Source organism: Rhinatrema bivittatum, chromosome 7, assembly GCF_901001135.1.
Source record: "Rhinatrema bivittatum chromosome 7, aRhiBiv1.1, whole genome shotgun sequence".
NCBI classification, from domain to species: domain Eukaryota; kingdom Metazoa; phylum Chordata; class Amphibia; order Gymnophiona; family Rhinatrematidae; genus Rhinatrema; species Rhinatrema bivittatum.
In genome coordinates, this window is record NC_042621.1 from 83217914 (window position 1) to 83242643 (window position 24730).

General features: G+C 43.0%; 1 protein-coding gene across 1 annotated transcript in view; it reads left to right on the top strand.

Annotated features, from left to right (window-relative positions):
- SLC6A2 (solute carrier family 6 member 2) overlaps positions 1-24730 on the top strand; it is a 415085-nt gene that overhangs the window by 163162 nt on the left and 227193 nt on the right. Inside the window, exon 9 of the mRNA XM_029608577.1 lies at positions 7175-7278. Coding sequence (XP_029464437.1) covers positions 7175-7278 — 104 coding nt within the window. The remainder of the gene's footprint in view (positions 1-7174; positions 7279-24730) is intronic.

Below are 24730 nucleotides of genomic sequence, written 5' to 3' on the forward strand. Positions count from 1 at the left end.
AATCCGTATGGTGTGGATATGAATCAGAATATAATGACTACGCTGATAGAGACCTTATTGAGTCATTTTTTCAGATAGCATGCCATGTGCAAACTTATGTGAGTGAAAGATTAGCATGATTTCCATCTGGCATGCTTGAGATAACTGGTGAACCATGGTTTGATAATTGCTTGGTTTAAATTGTAAATATTGCTACCCTTAAGGCTTGGAGGTAACCTATGTGGAGCTGCAGTTACTACCCTCAAACAGAAACATGGGTACTACCCTCAAACAGAAACATGGGGTAACCTACAGGGAACGGCAGTTACAACCATAAGAAACTTGCTGGGCAACCTGGATGGGCTATCTGGTCTTTCTCTGCCATCATTTCTATGTTGTTATGGAAGTGATATCAGACGCCCATAAAATATGTGCAACTTTATTAAAATATGGAGCTGAAGCTGCAGTTGTACCCCTGAGGCAGATGTGTTGTTACCATTTAAACACTGGCCCATGTTGGGTTTTGTAGAATTAGGGCTGGATTCATCATTCTGCGAAGAAGGGGGGGGGGGGGCGGGGGTGGCGAAGGGGGGGGGACGGGCCTGCAAAAGGCCGCCGCAATTCGCACGGCAGTGGTGCGATTTCACCAGCCGCAGTGAGGCGGCCTGCAGCCTTTCATGCAAATAGTGCCACCGATAAAGGAGGTGCTCTGCTACTGCCGCAGCCAACTCCTCCCCCACCCTGCCCCGACTCCTCATTTCCAGCTAATTAACATCCTATTGCACGCGAAAAATCCCTTTTCAAGTGCGATAAACCTTTAGTAAATAACCCCCTTAAGTTGTGGCATTCATGAATTGGTGTTGCTTATATTGATGTAAATGCTTTTTGTCCTTGGATTTAATGGTGACCCGGAAACGCTAAAGTGGTTCGTTTCTTCAGTCGAAGGAGGGAACACGGATCAGAAGGGGTGGATGTGCTGGTACTTCCGTGGCCTCCACGCATCCTCCTTTGTGTTTCCCCCGTGGCCCCTAGTGGGAAAGGTGTTAAGACGCATCGAATCTCACTGGAGTCTGGTAATTCTAGTGGCCCCGGAGTGGCCAAGAAGGCCGTGGTTCGCGGATCTGGTCAATCTGGTGGTGGATGGTCCATTGTGTCTCGGTCATCTCCCGAATCTTCTGAGTCAAGGCCCAGTATCTTTCCATCTGGCAGATCGCTTTTGTTTAGCGGCTTGGCTTATGAGCGGAAACAACTGAGAAAGAAGCGGTGATTTCTACTCTTCTCAGGGCATGCAAGTCCTCGACGTCTCTCACCTATGCTAGAGTTTGGAAAGTCTTTGACTCCTGGTGCAGTAAGTTAAAGCTATCACCACGGAAGGCCTCTGGGGCATATTCTCGTGTTTTTGCAGGACGGTTTGAAAAAGGGCTTTGCGTGCAGGTAGTGGCCCTGGGCTGTCTGAGGGGCAGGATTGATGGTTCTTCTCTTGCCTGCCACCCGGACGTTGCTCGTTTTTTACGCGGGGTTAGGAATTTGTGTCCCCCTGTTAGGGCTCCATGTCCATCCTGGAGCTTGAATTTGGTTCTCCATGGTCTCTGCGCTTCTCCATTTGAACTTATCAAGAGAGCCACTTTGAAGGATTTAACTCTCAAGACAGTATTTCTAGTGGCTATTTCTTCAGCACGTCGTGTTTTGGAACTTCAGGCATTGTCGTGCAGGGAGCCGTTTTTGCGTATTTCTGAGTCCGGGGTATCCCTCGCATGGTGCCTTCTTTATTGCCCAAGGTGGTTTCGGCCTTCCATGTCAATCAGGCGGTGGAATTACCTGCCTTTTCTGAGGAGGATATTCGCTCTTCTCAAGGTTGGGATTTGAGGCGTTTGGTTGTCTGGCGGGACCTTCCACAGTATCTGGCAATGACTAATGATTTTAGACAGTCGGATCATCTATTTGTTTTGCGGAATGGCCCCAAAAAGGGTCTTCAGGCTGCCAAGACTACTGTCGCCCACTGATTGAAAAGCACGATTGCTTCCGCATACATCGAGTGCGGACGTCCTGTACCAGATGGGCTTAAAGCTCACTCTCTTCATTCTCAGGCGGCACCATAGACTGAAAGTCAGTTTGTGTCTCCTCGAGAGATTTGCAGGGAGGCCACTTGGAAGTCCTTGCACACATTCGCTCGACATTATCGGTTGGATATCCGTGATCCGTCGGCGGATTCTTTTGGTAATCCCAGCAGTCTGGACTGATCCTGGTACGTACAGGGAAAGGAAAATTAGTTTCTTACCTGATAATTTTCATTCCTGTAGTACCTAGGATCAGTCCAGATGCCCGCCCAAGTCTGTTTGCTACTGGAGAGTCCACTCGTATTTCTTTCTGCTCCTTTGTCTCCTTACAGTTCCTGCAGCTGTAGAGTATCTGAATACATGTTGATGTGTAGTTTCCGGCAAGTTATATAGGGTTTTCTATTTTCATATAGGGAGACAAGTTTGTTTGTATTTTCAGAGCACTAGGCCTACTTGATCTAGTCATTGGTTGAGTTAAAGGAGTTTACTATTCAGCAGGAGTGGATGTTTCTTTGATTCATTCTGCTTTGATATTCTTTATACTGAGGGATCGCAGGTGGCACACCAGTATATCTAGGGGGTGCTTTTCAACTTTTCTCTGACTCCATCTGCTGGACGGGAGGCATAACCCAGCAGTCTGGACTGATCCTAGGTACTACAGGAACGAAAATTATCAGGTAAGAAACTAATTTTCCTTTTTTTGTCCTTGCAATTACAAGGTGATTATAAGACAGCAACTTTATTTTTTCCTTTTTATTTTTATTAGATCGCAGTTTTGAAAAAAATTATAAATGCAAAATTTAAAAAGATAAAATAACAGCTATGTACTGACCCATGATTAAATCCAATGTGTGAAATTACAGTACAAGCGTGGTCACACAGTGATGAGTTCTTCATGAAATGCTAATACCATCACCACACTAATTAGTTATAAGTGGTATCTGATGATGGTGTTTGGACAGTATGCTTACCTGAAAGATTTTTTCCACAATTTTTGTTTTTGATGCCACTGCAACATCGCTCTCCACATCGACAGCAGGGGAAAAAAAGGGAAATAGGATTCAGATGACAGCCAATGCTGGGCCCTTACTGTCCTTAACATAAGGCATGGGGGTAACCTGGACGGCATGGAAATTGCTACCCTTAACATAAGGCATGGGGGTAACCTGGACGGCATGGAAATTGCTACCCTTAACATAAGGCATGGGGGTAACCTGGACGGCGTGGAAATTGCTACCCTTAACATAAAGCATGGGGGTAACCTGGACGGCGTGGAAATTGCTACCCTTAACATAAAGCATGGGGGTAACCTGGACGGCGTGGAAATTGCTACCCTTAACATAAGGCATGGGGGTAACCTGGACGGCGTGGAAATTGCTACCCTTAACATAAAGCATGGGGGTAACCTGGACGGCATGGAAATTGCTACCCTTAACATAAGGCATGGGGGTAACCTGGATGGCATGGAAATTGCTACCCTTAACATAAGGCATGGGGGTAACCTGGACGGCATGGAAATTGCTACCCTTAACATAAGGCATGGGGGTAACCTGGACGGCATGGAAATTGCTACCCTTAACATAAGGCATGGGGGTAACCTGGACGGCGTGGCAGTTACTATCATAAGAAATATCTTATCTTCCACAGCTCTCATAGACTGTTTTCATACTGTTGACGTCTAGAACCTATGCTCATGTTTTTACTCATCAATAAGAAATTTCCCCCTCCTCACCCCCTCCACGAACAACCTTCCTTCCCCCTCCCCCCCCCATTAGCAAACCTCCCTCCCTATGCGCTTAGTCTCGCTCTAATAGTGCATACTGCTACTGTTCCTAGTTATGTTATGTTATATTATCCAAGTTGTTCACTCCCTTGTTCATTGTAAGACATATGTGGTCATTGTTTTCTACTTGTTATAATGTAAACCGGAGTGATAAGTAATCCTGTTACCTGAACTTCGGTATAAAAAAAGTTATAAATAAGAAACTTGCTGCGGTCGGTTTTTCTTTCTAGTGCTACTTCCCATGATTTCAGGCCTTTACCCTATCCTACGAAAGGACAGCGTGCAGGTGTTTCCTGTTATGGAAATGAACAGGAAGATCTTTGTTGATTCTGTCAGTCTCCAAGACCAGCACTGGTCAGGTCTAAGCCTCTAAATGAAGAAACCACAAACGTTTGGGGGCAGAGATGAGGAGATGAGATTTAGCGAAAAATTATTAAACTCTTATTTTAAAAACCAATAATACTTGTATGTTGTATGATTTTTTTCTTACAAAGTTTTACATTTTAATGTTGATCTTGCATTAAAAGTATGTTTAATAGTTAGGGATTACAAAAGAATACTCCTTCACAGAAGGTTTCTTGCCTTAACTGTAGTTGTTTACATTTTTCCTTCTGTACTTCAAAGGCTAGGAGCAGACAAGGCTTCATTTAGAGCTGTATTCTGACTTTGTATAAATACCATACCTTTCCTGGGCACTGGCCTGAATTACAATCAATAAGAAGAAGTCAAGACATACGCTACAATCTTTCGGTAGTGAAATGTTTTTCATTTAAAAACAATCATTGTGTCAACAGCTTTACCACTAATCTTTGCAAAAAAGACATGAGAAAATAAAAGTGGTCTATTATGGAGTAAAGATCATATCTGCGTGTGTTGCAATTTGATAATACAATAGTGTAATTATTTATGAATTACATTTTTCTTTATTTTAAAGAAGCTAAATCCCACTCAATCAGCCTGTACTATTTATCAAGTTTTGTTAAAGTATAACCGAAATCCTATTCACTAGAACAGGAGCTGTGCTTCATTGGAAAACGTTCATTGTATCTGAAAATTCACAATAGTGCTGTCCTGATGGCCTACCAGCAACACTGTCACGCAGGAAACCTGGGTTTAATTCCTGGGCCTCGCATTTGCTTATTGGATTGCTAGGCACTCAGTATTCTCAGCTCCCAAAACAGCAAGAAGAGAAAACATAAGAAAATGCCATACTGGGTCAGACCAAGAGTCCATCAAGCCCAGCATCCTGTTTCCAACAGAGGCCAATCCAGGCCACAAGTACCTGGCAAATAACCAAACATTAATTAGTTTATGAACATCTCCTCTAGGAACTTATCCAAACCTTTTTTAAACCCAGTTACGCTAACTGCTGTAACCACATCCTCTGGCAATGTGTTGAATGAAAAAGAATTTCTCCAATTTGTTTTAAAAGACCTACTTGCTAAGTTTGGTGTCCCCTAGTCATTTTTTTTATCTAAGCATGTAAATAAAATAACTGATTTACATTTACCTGTTCAAGTCCTTTCCTGATTTTGTAGACTTCTGTCATATCCAAGCTGAACAGCCTTTAGCCTTTCCTCATAGGGGAGCTGTTCCATTCCCCTTATCATTTTGGTTGCCCTTCTCTGTTCCTTCTCCATTGCAATTATATCTTTTTTAAGATGTGGCGACCAGAATTGTACACAATATTCAAGGTGCGGTCTCACCATGGAGTGATACAGAGGCATTATGACATTTTCCATTTTATTCACCATTCCCTTTCTAACAATTCCCAACATTCTGTTTGATTTTTTGACTGCCGCAGCACACTGAGCCGACGATTTCAATGTGTTATCCACTATGACGCCTAAATCTCTTTGCTGGGTGGTAGCACCTAACATGGAACCTAACATTGTGTAACTATAGCAAGGGTTATTTTTCCCTATATGCATCACCTTGCACTTGTCCACATTAAATTTCATCTGCCATTTGGATGCCCAGTCTTCCAGCCTCACAATAGCTTGGTCTATTCTGGGTATATACATACGGGGTCGATTTTATAACACGTGTGTGGTTCCTGGTGCACACACATGGATGCACCGATTTTATATCATGCGCCTCTGTCCTGCCCAGACCCCACCCCTTTGAAGAGGCTCAGCACTTGTGCATGTTCCAGGGTTTATGCGCATGGCCGGGCCCCTTTGAAAATTCGCACAGCATGCACAAAGCCCGGCCACGCCCATAAACCCCGGGATTTACACGTGTAGGCTTTTTAAAATCCGCCCGACAGGGTTTTGAAAGAACCCAGAGACTATGACCCTACTGTGGACTTCTGCTGCTATGAGTTTCATAAGAAGGGATCTGGAATCTAATCAAGAAAAAATCCTGAAGGCTGTGATCAAAGGCTCATTCCCTATCAAAACGGAAAAATGAACGGAATGGGAAAGAGAAACTCATGGCTATAGTATTCACTATAACGGAGATATACAATGTTTCTGACTTAAAGCTTAGTGGTCAATTATATAACAACTCATGGAAGAAAGTCTTTAAAAATGTGCATAAGTTATATTAGATTTTTACCGTTGTGAAGGAAATGCTCTAAAAGACAGTATAGAAAAGCCACCAAATAAATACATAAATTTCAAAGCAAACCTAGATGCATACATTCACGTTGAAAATTACCCCATCGAAAATAGCTGCACAAAATTACATCTACTAAGATATATGCAAACATTTTTCAGAAAAATGTGCTTACATACTTGGAAATCCACAAGTATGCATATAAGTGTAAACTGCTCCCCTGCCTTGCCCCCAGGAATGTCTTTGCTCAGTCCAGGTAAACTCATGTGCATACAGGATCAATGCATATAAAGCATAGCCACATATCAGGTAGGCAATTTTATAGCAAGCCATGTCCATGAATAGGCACTGTTTACCTGGTAACAGTGAAGATCTGCACAAGTTTGGAAGTTAATGATACCTCAGAATGCGGTGCTAAGAAAGGGTCTGGCTTCAGTGCATACTCTCAGCATTGGATCAGGATATGAAGAATTTGCACAGCTAAAATTGTACTTCGTTAACACAGAGTGATTTACTAAGCATTTTCCCATAGACACAAAATGGGAGAAAAGCTATAGTTAGGAAGTTTGTGACTGTAAACAGAAGATTTCTATAGACTGGAAAGCGCAGGAAAAAAACCCTATGAAAATAAAAGATTAATTTAATTGCAAATGTATGCTGCTATTGAGTTTATTACTGAAGAACAGGAGCTATTATATACCTTTTATTATTTATTCATTTATATTCCACGTTTCGGGCACTTCATAGTGGGAAAACCCCAACCATGCATTCTAATAGATTTGTACTTTTTGTTTAGGTATGGATTGATGCCGCAACTCAGATATTTTATTCTTTAGGTGCTGGATTTGGAGTATTAATAGCATTTGCCAGTTATAATAAATTTGACAACAACTGTTACAGGTAAGACATCTTCTTTCTACATTTACAGTTAATACCATTCTAATCAATAGGAGAGGCATGGGTAATTTGATTACAATGATCTATAACTGATAATTACAATTCTTTCATAGGGTAAAGACTCCATCCCATTGCTTTGATCTGTTTAATTGTGATGTTGGACTAATAATATCACTTTATTTTGTAGTTTGCAATGCTTTAATTCATATCTTTTGAGTCTTAACATCATTACTATTATTACTTATAATTTTTATAATGCTACTACATGTTTGAGATATACATTTGCTAAAAAATGTAATGAAAATGTTTTGTTTTGTTTCATTGGCAATGAAACAAAATAGCACTACAAATGAAAAATAATAAATTGTTTATTTAATTTCATTGTTAGTAAAGTCTATGAGGGAAGCATTAAGCAATACATTTTTGTTTTACTTAGTCTCAGACAGCCTGGAGCCAGATGGGAAGGCAGCAAGGACCAAGACCAATCACTTGCAAGCAGTTTTTCAACTAGCCTGTCCCAGCTTGTTGCAGTTTCTTTTATTTGAAAGTGAATCAAAAACTTAGCTTGAACAGACACCATTTTCATTCACCTGTGTGATTGATTTCAGAGAGTCAACACACCGGTTGTGAAGCTCCTTGGTTTAGAGTTGAGAGTTCTATAAAAAGTTAAAAAAATATTCAAGAAAGTGTGCTGCCAGTCACAGATTTAGTACACTGTTGTACTGAAATGCTACTGTAGAAGGAAGGTGTAAGGTCTTATTTTTCAAGTAACATAGTATATCAGCAGAGCTAAAAGCAGGTATAAAGTATGTCTTTAGGAAAAGTTCATTGTCTCACAGAGTTGATCTATGTGTTTTCAGAATATGCTGCTTAGTGACTTTGATAGCTTGCTCCCTTTCTAAAGGTAAATATTGTATTGTGTGACACACAGAAGTAGAAAGAATCTAAGGGGGTCATTTACTATGCTGCGATAGATTTACTGTATGATATTTAGATGTTCCCACATGGTATTTTCTGTTGCAATGCAGTATTTGAAATAAATACTGCACAATAATTCTTTTTGCAATATACTGAAATCAGGAAATCTCATGCAAATAAAGGACTCAAGATAAAATAATGCACACATTTTAATCTAATATCACAAACATTTGGGGAAAAACGTTAGCCACAGCTATGGAGTTGTAATTATTTGGATTTTGGCCCAAAATATTGCACAAAAACAGCCAATATCAAATTTTTATTTTCAAACTCTTCCAGATATGTCTATCTTGTTCTGCACCTATAAAAAAAACACTTTCTTCACAGGTTAAGCTTCTTCTTGGCAAATTGTAAATCCAGTATACAGTGATTTTGACACACTGGATGCTTCAGACTGTTAACCTGTAATGCCAAGATGAAAGGGAGCTAAATAGGGCAGAACCAGCTCAGGGGGCAAATCAGCAACAGATGCAAGTGAGTCAGCAGGTGCCATGTCTAGAATCACCATGCAGGAGAACACACAGGGCTCACAGGGATCAAAACGTTTGTCTCTGCACCACATTACTGGGTCTACCAGAGGAGGAGTTGAACACAAGGTACTGTTTGAGCTCTGAGGCCATAATGGCTTTATATATGAGGAGCTCAAAACAGATCTTGATCTTGTCACAGAGAAGATTCATGCCATACCATGCCTTGTGAAACTGTTGGCCTTCCTCCATTTTATGATGTCTGACTCTTTCCAAACTACAGTCAGCTTTGTAGGGGGAATGTCCTAAGCTGCTTTCTCCAAGTGCTTGCACCAGGTCTTCTGAGCCATGCAAAGCCAATTTCATGGTTACATCAGATTCTTCACATAGAAACGGCAGTCCCTGAAGAGGGATTTTTATGAAGTGGCACAATTCTTCAATGTCCTGAAGGTGATTGATTATGTCCAAGTAGTCCTCATACCATACCATCAGAGAGAAGATTCCAATACCAACAATAAGCTCTTCCACTCCCTCCATATGCAAGTGGTGTGTGATGCACACACACATCATCATCATCATCATCATCATAATCATCAATGCTTTGCTGAGGTTCCTAGGAGCAACTCATGATGCCCATATTTTGCAGCAATCAGCACTTTTTCAGCACTTTGAGAATGGGTGACAAGGCGATGGCTGGCTCCTTGGTAAGAACCCTACAAATGTCTTTCATTCCTAGCTCTGCTTACTGTATTTCAGACATATGCCTAGAAGATAGGTTGCAGCCAAGGAACACCACACCTCTCATGCTATGTTCCTTTAGAAGCATTCTCTCTGCATACCCTTCACTGACTTACCCAGGCACACTACATTGATGGTAGATTATAGTGGGGGATCGAGGGAGGTCAAAGAGCTGTTACAGCCACCTTTTGGAGGCTGCTGTTCTTTCAATACCCCAGATTATCCATAGAACCAGAGAAATGTGATATAAGAAAAAGACTCTATGGCCTATCTAGTCTGTCCATCTGCCCAACTAATTTAGCTTTACAATTCCTATCACTCCCTCAGAGATCCCCTGTTTTTAACCAATGCTTTCTTGAATTCAGAAGGTCTGAGCTCATGGTGTGGATGGGGATCATTAGGAGAACATCTAGGGAAGTGGGGTATGATGCGTATGTTGACAATGTAATATACTGTAACTGATTTCGAATGTGATGATATACATGAAATACTTAAACCATTACTTTCAAGTATAGTTAAAGTTAAACTACAAGCTACAACTTTCTTTGGGACATTTATGTCATTCATTGGTGGTACCAATAGCAAAGGTTAACCTATCGCCTACATTCATAAGGGAGAGACTGGGCCCTGTCGCACAGGTCTAGTTTCTTCCTTAAGCTGTGTGCTCTAGGGAAAGGGATGTTCCCACTGGCTGGACATCAGGACTTCTTGTCAGCTTTTGGGCTTGGCAGCAGCACACCACTTCTAAGTGTATTGAGGGGGTGCATACAACTTACTTCAGACATCAATCACTACATTACCACTTACCTGTATGGATGTCACTGTGGCAGCTACAGTGCACAATCAACTTAGTCATTCTTTTTTCTCCATAGATTGAGAACCTGAAGAAGAAGGCCTGATGGCTGCACCACAAGTGATGGAGGTGGCTGGACTGGTTGCGAGCAGAAAGGGATGAGGCCGGAGGTAAGTATATGAAGTTGGCATCAGGGAGATTAGCAATAGGGTCTGTCTATATCCTGTTTTCAGGACTGGCCTCACTTGTGGCCTACTGCTCAACATGACCCAGTCTCCTTCAGCATGAACAAACACTCAATAACATATACTTTGACGAAGGTCAGGGTTGCACCAAGTGATTCTCAGCCCCCCCCCCCTCCCCCCTAAAAAAAAACAACAAAAAACATTAGGGTTATCTGGATATCTTTAATGTATACGCAAAATCATTTTTCCTAGCACAACCCTTATGTGGAGTAGTAGCCTAGTGGTTAAAAGCAGTGGGCTATGAACAAGGAGACCAGGGTTCGAGTCCTGCTGTCGCTCCTTGTGACCTTGGGCAAGTCACTTTACTCTCCATTGCCTCAGGTACAAACATAGATTGTAAGCCCTCTGGGGATAAGAAAATACCTCTAGTACCTGAATGTAATCCAATTTAAAGTGCAAAAAGCAGAATATATAAATCTAAATAAATATATGCTAATATCTCTCATGCATATTTATTTGAGAGATCCAGAAAGTCCAACTGGGAGGAGAAGCACCAGAGTGTGCAATAGCTCTTTCCATGTATCTCTTCCAGAAAAGGAATGTCCTGTAAATACCTGTATGATAGTACAAGGCACATCCTGCTCTTATATGAGCATACCTAATGGAACACATTTGTTGTTGAATTCACATTTAATAGCTCCTCGTTGTCAGAAGAGGAGAAGGAGCAGGAACAGGAGGGGGAGATGGAAACTCCTACCAGTGAGGAGGTCTAGGCCCTACTTACTCCAGCAGTCAATACCTTGAGAAAGAGCATCCTACTGTTCCCCAACCCCATTCACCACCAGGTGAGCTGGCAGTGAAGGTCCAGCCCCTCCATCCCCAACCAGCAAGCTCCGGGTCTCTCTCTCTCTCCCCATTCCCATATGGCCTCCTCCCTGTTGTGCTCAGGGACATGATGATTCATGAGTGCAGGCAGCCAGCCCTGCATCCATCCACCTCCCTCCCCATCTTTTCTTGGCCCATCTGGGGCTTCAGAGCCAGACTTATTACCTGGAGCCTCCATCCCAGATAAGGAGCCTGACATTCATGGAGCTTCTGGGAAGGGTCTTGAAAGGGTGGAAAGGGAAGTGAGAGGAATGCAGGCCGACTGTGGCAGTACAGCTAGCTAATAGCAATGAGGCTGCCAGCATATCAGCCAGACTCTTTTTTTGTATGCACATAGTTTGTTCCTTAGATTGCCACGCCATTCCATTAGTTTTTTATTGCAAAAGCTTTAAATTGTTTAATTATTAACATTTTCCATCATCTTTGGGTGTGTCTGTCATTCATTGAGTACATACCATGGTTTTCATTTTTACACCTGTAAATGCCCTTTGCTATGCTGGTGTGCCACTGTGAATTAGACCCCTCTTATCTCCCCTTACATCAGCATTGTCTGTTGTTAGATTTCTGCTAAGTTTATATATCCAGATGATCCATATCCCTCCCAAAAAAGCATATGATGTGAGTGCTGCCAAGGCCCAAGCAAATTATCTAGCTCAGAGTTGTTTTCCCTTGAAATGAGAGCGCCCCATCAGGAATGAAGGGATACATAAGAAGTGGCCTTGTCACCACTTCTGAACAGAGATGAGGTAATATATGGAGATGCTGAAAGGCTCTGCATTATCCAGAAGAAAGCTGCAGCTGAAAGGTCCATGGAGTGGCCTCCATGTCCCATGCACTTCCACACTAACAGAAAAGAACTGCTAATTTGCTATCACTCCAGAGATGAAAGGCATACCTGGCATACACAGGGTGTCTGATTAATGACCTACACCCAGCCTACCGCGCTCCATGATCATGCACCCTGCTCCCATCCGTACATACATTCAAAGATTAACACAGTTTTCACTGTCATATACTTACCCTTACAAAGGCAGCAGCAAAACGACTTGGCTTCTGTTCCACAAGACATGCAGGATAATGTGCATTTTAAGGACTCTTAAAATAAAGCTCCCAGCGGAAAATAATCTGTCACTCCTTGGTGATTTTATGTTCTGACCCCCCGCATCCTCTTTCTCCAGTGATAGAGTGATTTCCTGCAATCATCAGAGCTGGGGCTGAAGTGTCAGCAGCTGATTTCCTTACATACTAATTGTAAAGGAGTTAGGTTTAGAAGGTTAGCAGAAAAGGCTGAGTATGATTACAAAATGTGGCCCGGATATTTTGTAGGACACAGCACACATATATCTGACTTGGCCAAATATACATTGCCAAATATAAGGCCCTTTTATGGATTAAAAGAAATAATGGTGCACTGGGAATAAGGCCAAGGAAAATAAAAAAACTAATCCAGACCTCTGCTGTTTATTTTTTGGTCCTTACATTCTGTGCTATCATTAACTGCAACATATACCTTCAAGGGTTGTTATACCACCTGCATCCATGGACTCAAACACTGACAGAGCCATTGCTTGTCTTTCCTACATTGCAAGCTTGCTGGAGAAAGAAGAGGTAGGATCCAAAAGTGCTAGAGGAAATGGGTGCAGCTATAATCTCTAGTATAGAACAGGTAAAAACATAAAATAAGTTTATTCTTTTCATATGCAGGAGTTAGAACATAAGAAAATGCCATACTGGGTCAGACCAAGGGTCCTTCAAGCCCAGCATCCTGTTTCCAACAGTAGCCAAGCCAGGTCACAAGTACCTGAAAGGATCCCAATTTAATAGCCCTTGTGTTTTAGAAGCTGGCAGAAACAGCACCACTTATTAGCCAAGAGACAATGTCTATTGCTACAATACCACACTCTCTTACACTCTGACCGGATCCAAACAACCAAACACAAAGTTGCTAAGCAAAGTGAAAGTTGGCAGGTATATGCGTAAACAGGTTGTAGCAAATCTACATGCATATATGTGTGTATATGTGCAAAAACATGCTCCTCGCTTTTAAAATAGCCATGCCTCTCACACATCCCTTTTTTGTACATGCAAAGAAGTGAAAGTATGCATACATACTTGTAAAGAAAGAATTATTTTGTTTTATTGTGTCTTATGTTCAAATTGTTTTTATTATTATGTATGTAAATTGTAAACCGCCTAGACGGACACGTAAGTGACCCCATGTGCGGTATATAAAAAACTTTTAAATAAATAAATAAATAAATAAATAAATATGCATATGTGGCACCTTTTAAAAACATGGATTGTACATGCTTGACCCACATACACACATTTGTGACTTTTTTTGCGAAAGCACCCCTTTGAAAATTCATCTAAAAAGTTAAATAAGCAAATTATAACATGAGAAAATAAGAGATGAATAAGAAGAATACAAAAAAGAGTGAAAAATAGGAAAAATTAGTAAAAAAAAAAGGAAAGAAAAGAAAAGCAAAAATAGAAAAGTTAGGGATGGATTTTTTCTCAGTTTGTAAAACATTTTGGCTGGCACCTAAGTTTTTTGACAAATTTTCCAGCCCTTACCATTGTGATATGGCGTGTGTGTACCTGTGTGGTATGTAGCATGTATACCTGTGTGGTATGGTGTGTGTACGTACCTGTGTGGTATGGCATGTGTGTATCTGTGTGGTATGTAGTGTGTGTATCTGTGTGGTATGTAGTGTGTGATTCTGTGTGGTATGGCGTGTGTGCGTACCTGTGTGGTATGTAGCTTGTGTATCTGTGTGGTATGTAGCTTGTGTATCTGTGTGGTATGTGGCGTGTGTGCATCTGTGTGGTATGTGGCTTGTGTATCTGTGTGGTATGTAGCTTGTGTATCTGTGTGGTATGGCATGTGTGTACCTGTGTGGTGTGGCATGTGTGTACCTGTGTGGTATGTAGGTTGTGTATCTGTGTGGTATGTAGCTTGTGTATCTGTGTGGTATGGCGTGTGTGTACCTGTGTGGTATGTGGCTTGTGTACCTGTGTGGTGTGGCGTGTGTGTATCTGCGTGGTATGTAGCTTGTGTATCTGTGTGGTATGTGGCTTGTGTACCTGTGTGGTATGTGGCGTGTGTGTACCTGTGTGGTATGTAGCTTGTGTACCTGTGTGGTATGTGGCATGTGTGTACCTGTGTGGTATGTAGCTTGTGTACCTGTGTGGTGTGGCGTGTGTGTATCTGTGTTTTGCTATGGTTTATGTCTCTGTGAGGTATGTGGTCGGTCGGTCTGTCTGTCTCTTTCTCTCTCTGGTTATGGTTTGGTTTGCCTGTATTTAGTTGTGTTGTGTCTAGGCCTCTCTCTGTGTGTCTTTCTTTTGCCTGGGGCGGGTGTATCTGTGTTTTTATGTCCAGGTGTGGTTTGTCTGTGTGTACCTGGATGCTGGGTTTCTGTCTTTCTGTGAGTGACTGTGTTTGGGGTGTCATCATCACTCTGTGATTAGCTGAATATGGGCTAACTATGTCTGTATTTGGAGTCTCTGTATCTGTTGGTGTCTGGATGTGGTGTTTCTCTGTTTCTCCGGGTATGGGATGTCTGCCTCTCTGGGCCTGTATCTGGATGTATCTGTGAACCTTGCTTTCAACAACTTGAAGACAAACAAAGTGGGGGCTGCCTGGTGAGTACCCCTCACATATGTATGTGTCTGTCTGTCTGTCTATTGAGATATATATATATCTCAAACCATTTTGGGGGGCATGAATGGAAAGGGGTCACAGCTGAAAAAGCTTGCTCCATGCCTGCATTACAGAGTAAAGAAAGTGTCCGACTCTGCTGAACTCTATCAGGTACATATTCAAAATCATATTATCACATAACCTAAAAAGCCAGATGTCATTATCTGCCTTTAATTTAGCCAAAGATCTATTCTGTGGCATCTCTACATCATCCAGCGGTGGCATCTGTACATCATCCAGCGGTGGCATCTGTACATCATCCAGCTGTGGCATCTGTACATCATCCAGCTGTGGCATCTCTACATCATCCAGCGGCGGCATCTGCAAATCATCCAGCGGTGGCATCTGTACATCATCCAGCGGCGGCATCTGCAAATCATCCAGCGGTGGCATCTGTACATCATCCAGCTGTGGCATCTCTACATCATCCAGCTGTGGCATCTGTACATCATCCAGCGGCGGCATCTGCAAATCATCCAGCGGTGGCATCTGTACATCATCCAGCTGTGGCATCTGTACATCATCCAGCTGTGGCATCTCTACATCATCCAACGGCAGCATCTCTCTACATCATCCAGCTGTGGCATCTGTACATCATCCAGCGGCGGCATCTCTACATCATCCAACGGCGGCATCTCTCTACATCATCCAGCTACCTTGGCCACTTTTCAGTTGTAACTGGCTAATGTTTCCAGATATAAGGTCAGAGCTGCTCCAAAGCCTGGTGTGTCCAGATAACTTTCCACTTCAATGGATATCTGTTTATATGTAAACCGGCATGATGTGATTGTATCATGAATGCCGGTATATAAAAATTTTAAATAAATAAATAAATAAATATCATTTTAAAACAAGAAGAGCCTGTGGGGCTAGTGGCTTGATTCCCAGCTCCTCCTTCCCTTCAGGGTTAAGAAATAGCTTAAATCCTGACATCAGCAGACCCCACTCCACTCCCCTTCCCCGCAGGTTTTTATTTTAAATGTAGGCTCTCTCCTGCCCCCCTCCCCATCTGCCTCCTACCCCTTCCCAGACCCAGAACTCCTCGGCCAGGAATAAGACTCCTGGCTCTGAAAGGAGAGGCACTAAAAGCTGGAAGTGCTGGGAGCAGGAAGATGACTACCTCCCTCCCTGCTGTGAAACTCTGGGAGCTGGGGGGAGGGGGGCAAGGAAAAGCCTGTGTTTAAATTTAAACACAGTGGGGAAGAGGGATAGGACATAGGGAGACTGAGCTGAAGATTTATTTTTTAATATCAGAGGGATTTGGGGTGGTAGGGGATGCAGATCCCAGCAGGAAGGAGTAGCCTCGTGGTTAGAGCGGGGGGGGGGGGGGGGGAGGCTACAACCCAGGGAAACCAAATCCCACTGTCGCTCCTTGTGACCTTGGGCAAGTCACTTTACCCTCCATTGCCTCAGGTACAAAAACTTAGATTGTAAGCCCTCTGGGGATAAGGAAATACCTACAGTACCTGAACATAATCTGCTTTGATGTACACTTTGAAGTGCCAAAAAGTTGAATATAAAAATAATTTATAAAAATATATTGCCAGCCCAGAAAGCACGTTCATAAAAAAAATATGTAACAGTGTCACTTAACCCATGTCTTTGGTTATCTGGCCATATACTTTAAAGCTTGCATGTAGCTGGATTACTTTAGGTGAGTATATTCAGCAGGATATTTATCCCAAGGCATCCAGAAAGTCTCCAGCTGCAGAGGGATTCTCTGCTTCCCAATACACTCAGAAGCCTCAGAACCACTCCAGCTGCTTCCTCAGCCTCTGTCACTCAGGCCTTATCTCCTCAAATCTTCAGTCAACAATTTCTCTAATCACATTCCTTGTCCACTCCTCCCAAATGCTTGTGGAAGGATCTTTTATATCTTCCAACCCATCCCCTTGTGTCACTCCACATCTAATGCCCACTTCCAGAAACCTCCCACCTCCGGAACGTTCCTCATTTTACTCTGTACATCCTTACACTTTATAGTAAGGCCTAAGCTGCCATTCAGACTCATGCATCGGCAGCATCACTTAGAAATACCCAGGTGTAAATGTTGGGAGACAGAGGTACTGCATGTGACTGAGCACTACATATGTGCTCTGCAATGCATCATCTCTGACACATTAAGCACTTGGCTTGAATGTAAATTAAGGCAAGCTTATGGTAAGGAGTGGCATTTACGAAGGCCAAAACTACTGATCAGGTAACTCTCACCGTTGGGCTTTAAAATATGGTAAGAGTCAGACCAGGCTTATTAGGGGGTAGGGAAATAGTTCATTTTCAAGGTTCACTTTAATCTCTATCCCATGCATGGTATGTAGTTTAAAATAAGTTGATCTCTGCCTGTATCGTCATACGGGCCAATTTGATTGTGGACAGAAAATTGCATTAATCATCTGCCCTATTGCTACAGAGAGTTTTGTGGTGGGTGTTTTTGACTCTATTACAATAATGACATTTCTTAGGCATGTTGCTGGTGTTTAATATCTGGACTCTGTTTTTCACCATATACTATATGAAGATGTTTACAACTGCCTATGAGCTTCTAGGGTAGAGTGTTGGGGTGTTTAAGGTTATGAATCTGTAACACTATAAAAACCATTCCCAATGGTGTTGCATGGCTAAAAACTGAAGAGTTGCAATGGTCATAGGTCTGAGAAGGCTATCTGCAGTGCCTCATATGCAATCTCTCTCTTGTACAGGTGATGCTGGATATGGATGCCAGCTGTGGCTTCTTACCCATGTAGCTCTCACTAGGTCACCATCAGCAGAAAGGAAGTACGATGAGGCACTCACTTCCACTTGCTCTATCATTGAGTGCACCTTTGATGGCTGAAAAGACACTTTAGGTGTTTGAACAAAACAGGGGGGGGGGGGGGGCTTACAATATGACCCACATACAGTGGCGCAGATCAATGTTCCTTCTAATATTTGAAAGGCTACAAGCACAAAAATTGAGCTGAGCTCAAATTTGTTTGCTATGAGTGCACACAATGCAAATAAATATTGGGATTTCTTGTGCACACTTTCTTTTGCCATGTGCGCAGGGTTCATGACCTGTGTGCATGCACACAATTTAGAGGGAACAGTGGCAGAGATCCTGCGTCACAAAATAGAAGTCAGGCATGGTATCCCAGCTGAAATGTATCTGGATCTTGTGTGCTCCCCTGCACATCATCGGAAGACAACAGTGTGAGGCAGGTGCACTGCAGAATTATCAAGCCCTACTTTGCATGTAAGTATTGCTTATTGCTTGCTGTACACTAATCTCATCCATGCTGAGTGGGTATTCCAGAGCAGTAATCTCCCTTTCACTTGACAAGTTTCTTTCTTTTTTGCAGGACTGCTTGTACGTCTGTTTGGCGATGGAAGGGTTGCCCCTGTGTGCAAGGTAAACCTGAGGGAAAAGCAGAGGAGGCAAAGGAGACAGATTGGGCTCTTTTGCAGGAACGATGTAGGATATAGATTGTGTATGCTTAGCAACTCTGACAAAACATATTATATCTCATCTGGAAAGACCAAAAAAGGGTTGACTCGCTGTGCACATTTAAACTGCAGCAAGGTAGGTTACCTCTTTGAGTTTCTAGCTCTTACAGGTGATGCAGGAAGACAGCAATTGGAATTATATACAAAAGAAAATGGGGAAGTGAGAAGAGGTTTTACATAGTCATAGTGACACTGATGGAAGGTAAATCATGAGGCTAAACGTTGAATAATGGGCTGTTTTCAGAGTAATGTAGGATACTGAGTGGGAGGAACTAAACCTGCCTGTTCTTCCACTCACCTTATGAAACATTTTTGGAAGTATTGGACAGTAGGGATGTGAATCGGGCTTCGGACGATTGAAAATATCGTCGATATTTTCAAAATCGTCAGAAATCGGGGGCTCCCCGAAACGATAGGAAAACCCCACGATATTGATCGTGGGGGTTCTCTTATCGTTTTGGGGGAGGGTGGGAAAAACGGCACACAAAAATAACCCCTAAACCCACCCTGACCCTTTAAAACTAATCCCTTTGCTTCCCCCACCCTCCCGACCCCCCAAAAAACATTCTACAGGTAACTGGTGGTCCAGTGGGGGTCCGAGGAGCGATCTCCCGCTCCCGGGCCTTCGGCTGCCACTAATCAAAATGGCTCCGATGGCCCTTTGCCCTTACCATGTGACAGGGTATCTGTGCCATTGGCCGGCCCCTGTCACATGGTAGGAGCACTGGATGGCCCGTGCCATTTTTAAAGATGGAGCCGGCCATCCAGTGCTCCCTCCATGTGACAGGGGCCGGCCAATGGCACGGATACCCTGTCACATGGTAAGGGCAAAGGCCATCGGCGCCATTTTTATTAGTGGCAGCCGACGGCCCGAGAGCGGGAGATCGCTCCTGGGACCCCCCACTGGACCACCAGGTACCTGTAAAATGTTTTTTGGGGGGTCGGGAGGGTGGGGGAAGCAAAGTGATTAGTTTTAAAGGGTCGGGTGGGTTTTTTGTTTATTGGCTCAGGCATAGCCGATAAACAAAACCGAGATCGGGCCCGTTGGAAAAAAACCCACATATGAATCGGAACCGGAATCCAAACCGATTCCGGTTCCGATTCACATCTCTATTGGACAAGTCTAGAGGGTGGGGGCTCAGGAGAAAGAGGGAAGTGTGGGAATATTGGAAAATATTGAGAGCTGAAGATTTTTCTGGTGGCTGAACAGAATCGGTCAGTACTGCTTGCTGGGTAATACTGGGACATAATTTTGGGGAAGGGTGAAATTGTGGGGTATATCAACTTTAGTGTGTACCCTGATTAAAAGCTCGGATAGGTAAGTGATTTATGTTAGTATGAGTGTAATTGGGCTTTGAATTAAAACAAAAAGCAGGCTGGGAATAGTAAGGGATTTCATTAGTTTGTTTGGGCCTTGAATTAAAACAGAAAGCAAGCTGTAAATTGTAAGGGATTTCTTTAATGTGTTTGTGAGCTAGTATAAGTTAGTAGTATCTTTTGTAAGTATGAGAACTGTGAGTTTACAAAGGTCACTTACTTGATCTGAAATAGTCACTAGTTTGAGGCCTCCCACCCCAGGCCGTTTTTCTATTAAATAGTAGGGATGTGCATTTGTTAGTTTTTAGATGTCCATTCGATTCATTTGTTTCATGTATAAGCATGTATATAATGAACGGATGAATGTACGCTTAAAATGAATGGTATGCACGTCTGACTAAAGTGAGTCCATTAGTCACACACCATTTGTTGTGCGTACATTCGTTCATTCGAAACGTGATAGGCATTCAAACAAATGGACACATGAATGCATATCCGCTATTAAATAGATACCCTTCCTCCCAGTTAAAGGGAAAACCTTTTTAATAGGAGTCAATTTGTGATTTTGAATATCATCCAATTAACCCTTATTTTACTGATTGACTAATATTTTAGTCTTGTTGCTGATCATTCACAAACTAACATAAGTTATCTAGTTATCCATTTAAAAGCTTTAGACTTTAAATGACACCAAATAGTTTAAAATCCCATAAGAGACATACATACTCCATAATCAGCTTTTAAAACTTTAGCAACTTAATAAATCTAAGATGCAGCCAGAAGTCCAGCTATGTCAGGGGCTATTCAGTGCCACATTGTGTGACTATCTAGCTGTTGGTGTGGTGTTGTATGTGTACACCTGTGCAGAGAGATTCTGGCTGTCAGAGAATGACTCCGATCTCTGGAGGCCAGAGTGCATATAGAGGAGTGGTTCCAAGTTCAGTCAAGCAGCACTTGTGCTACTTTGGAGAAGCAAGGTTACCTGAAAGAAGACCAACGCCTTGGTATGACGGGAAGTAATTCTGTAGCTAGGACTTGCTCTCCAGCATGTGTCTCTAGGGCTGTGAGGCCAGGAGGGAATGGTTAGGACACCCATTATAGTGTGAGATTTCATCATTAGATCAGGCTGGTGGGCCTGAGGATTTCTTGGTAATTTGTGTGCCTGGTACAAAGTTAGCAGACCTCACGCGCCACCTAAATAACATTTTAGAGAGTGTTGGTGAGGAGCTGACTGTCATTGTACATGTGGGTACCAACGACATAGAAGGTGCAGGAGGGAGGCTGTGAGGTAGAACCTCCCGGGAAGCATTCTCAGAATTGATCCTCCCTGTTACATGCACAGGAACCCGGATGCAGACTGAGCTCAAGAATTTCAATGCATAGATGAGACAATGGTGTAGGGAAGAGGGTTTATAGCTTTGTTAGAAACTGGGGAAGGGGGAGCCTATTACGAAGGGATGGGCTCCACCTTACCCAGCGTGGAGAAGGCTGCTGGCACTAACCTATAAAAAGGAGAGAGAGAGCAGTTTTTAAGCTAGATGATGGGAGAAAGCAGACAGTTGCTCAGAGTGATATATTTTTAAAGGATTGTAATAGAAGAGAAATTTGTAATTAATGTATTACCTGGCCTGATGTGGCGTGTTGGGCAGGCAGAAGCGGAGTCACCATGGCAGCCTGTGACTAGCGCCTGTCATGCAGGGTGGTACAGTGCTTAGATGTTACATAGAGGAGAGAGAAGGAGGGACTTATGCTTGTGATCCTTCCTGTGGCTCCTGGAAAGAGCTCCTGCACTTCCTGGTTAGGAGTGGTTAGGAGGGAGTGCACGACTGTACTGTCTGCGGCTGCTGACTATCAGACCACGGAAGCAGCAGCAGCAGCGCGTTCACTGCACCAGGTGGCCACAAGCTCCAGGAGCCTTGGGTAAACCCAAGCAATCCCAGCCCCTCAGTGATGCCATGAAGACATCGCTTCTGAGACTGTATAAGAGCCGGCAGAGAAGAAATGATTTAAAAATAAAACAAGAAAAACAAAGAAAAGATTAAACAAACACATGGGGGCAGGTAGGGAGAGCCTAAGGATCCTGCCAAAGCCCCCAGAAAGCTTTAAAAATCAAGCTGAAAAATTGGCAGCAATAGCGCTGTCCTAGTAAACAGCACAATAAAAAAAGAAAAAAAAAAAGAAGAAAATAAATAACAAAGAGAAAAACAAAAATAAATAAATAAATAAAAGGGCAAGTGGAAAAAGCCCAAAGATTCAGCACGTGGCCTCCGAAAATTAAGAATCAGCTGCAGCGACACTGCCATAGTGAATAGTACAGCATCAATAAAAAATAATAGTAATAAAAAAAACCAAATGAAGTGGCAGCACAGCTTAGGTCATGTGAAGGACTTGGAGATAAGTATTAGAGAAATAACTGTGTATACTAAAGAAGGAAAAGAAAATTTTATAGGCGATTAAACATCACAGATTAAGGTTGCCTAAGACATAATCAGCTGTTTAAGCAGCCGTTGCCATAGCATCCCCATCAGGGCTTGAGTAAGCAAGCAATGAACTGGGCAAGGAAGAACACGGTCAGGGAAGCGAAGAGACCGCGTTTCCCAGTGTTACACCGAAAATATCTGCATGGTGATCCTCATGGATAACAGAGAGCTTGAAGCTCTAGTCAGCACATGGCAAAAAATATTCAGCAAGGCAACCTTGTATAGGAGAGTTACAGTTTCCAATGGGCTGAGTTACACAGTAACATAAACAGCTCACTTTGCATCTATGAAACTTTGAAAAGCATACTTTTGTAGCTGGTCTATTATGGAACTCTTTACTTCTATCATTCTATGAGCTTACTGACGTAAAGGCAATTAGAAAACAGCTCATGAAGACATACTACTTTTCACAGGCATTTAAATCACTAATTTAAGAGCTAAAAGGTGAATTTGCAAAAGTTGCATGTGTGAAAATTTTATTTATTAATTTTTATGTATAAAATGTGTATCCTGCTGCCTCCAATACAATTGTTTGGGGTGGGTTTCAATCTTACACACACAAAACTGATACAACAACTAAAACTACAACATTTTAAACTAAATTATTTAAAAGCCTCCCGAAAGAAAAATGCTTGTAGTCTCTTTCTAAAATGTTTTATATCCGTCTCAATTCAACAGGAAAGGCATTTCACATATAAGGTGCTGAAACTGAAAATGTTCTACTATGTGTCAATTGTAGATGAAAATCTCTACTTGGAGGTAACTCAAGCTTTGCTATCCCTTCTGATCTCAAAGATTTCCCTGGTTCATAATGTTGTAGCTTTGTTATTAATATATATTTATATTCTGACTGAAGTAACTTATGTACAGTAGCCATCATTTTAAATTATGCATGACTTCTAATAGGCAGCCAATGAAGGTCTTTTAATATCTGGGTTATGTCGTCATACTTTCTGCTAGCACTGATCACCTTAGCTACCACGTCCTGGACCAGTTGTATTACCTGAAACACTTTATCTGGCACCACTATAAGTAAACCACTGCAATAATCTAGCTGACTCAAAACAAGAACCAGTGCAACAGTACTGAATAAATCTGAGGTTAATAATGCTTTCAAATGTTTCACCAGCTCTAACATACGGGCCGATACAGTAAAAAAACACAGGAGAGCGGGCCCGCTTTCCTGGCGCGCGCACAGGACACTCTCCTGTGCGCGCGATACAGTAAAAAAATTTATTTAAATTAGGCCCGGTGGTAAAAAGAGGCACTAGGGACACTAGCATGTCCCTAGCGCCTCTTTTTGGACAGGAGCGGCGGCTGTCAGCGGGTTTGACAGCCGATGCTCAATTTTGCCGGCGTCTGTTCTCGAGCCCGCTGATAGCCATGGGCTCGGAAACCGGACGCCAGCAAAATTGAGTGTCCGGTTTTCAGCCCGACAGCCGCCGGCCCATTTTACATTTTTTCTTTTTTTTTTTTTTTTTTTACTCTTCGGGACCTCTGACTTAATATCGCTATGATATTTGACCTCTCTCTGCCCGGCCGGTCCAAGGATCCACTTCGCTATGATATTAAGTCGGAGGGTGCACAGAAAACCAGTTTTTACTGCTTTTCTGTGCACTTTCCCGGTGCCGGCAGAAACTAGCGCCTGCGTTTGGGTAGGCGCTAATTTCTTACAGTAAAATGTGCGGCTTGGCTGCACATTTTACTTACTGTATCCCGTGCGCATACCTAATAGGGCCTTCAACATGCATTTGCATGTTGAGGGTGCTATTAGGTGCCGCGAGTTGGACGCACATTTTCCTCCCCTTACTGAATAAGGGGTAAGGGAAACCGCGCGTCGGAGCGCACTGTACTGTATCAGCCTGATAGAAACTTACTCTTGCAACATTTCTAATGTTTAGTACCATTGGAAATGTTGACTCCAATAGTATTCTGACACTACGTACTTCAGTTAAAATGGGTATAGAGAAGTGTTGTGACCAGGGAAGTGGATCCTTGGGCCGGCCGGGCAAAGAGAGGGTGGAAGAGATCTCCGCTGAGGGAAGCAGGTCAGGAGGCGGATCAGAAGCTGAAGACTGAAGAATACTTTGCCCTGGAAGCCCGGATCCCCCCAGGAAGAGCCTGTGAGGATCTGGACCGCTGGGACTTAGGTGGCTTCACCCTGGAAGCCCGAGATCCCCCCCCCCCCCCAGGATGAGCCTGTGAGGATCCAGACTACTGGGACTTAGGCGGACCACAGAGGTTGGAGAGAGATGAGAAGACGGACCAGGGTCAGGACAGGCGGAGCACAGCACACGAGAAGACAAGCCGGGGTCAAAACCGAAGACAATCCGAAGGAAAGTATACCGGCACCTGGAACTGCAGGCAGGAGCGGCAGTGGAGCAGCAGAGAGACGGATCCCAGCGACTGGAGACCCACAGGGC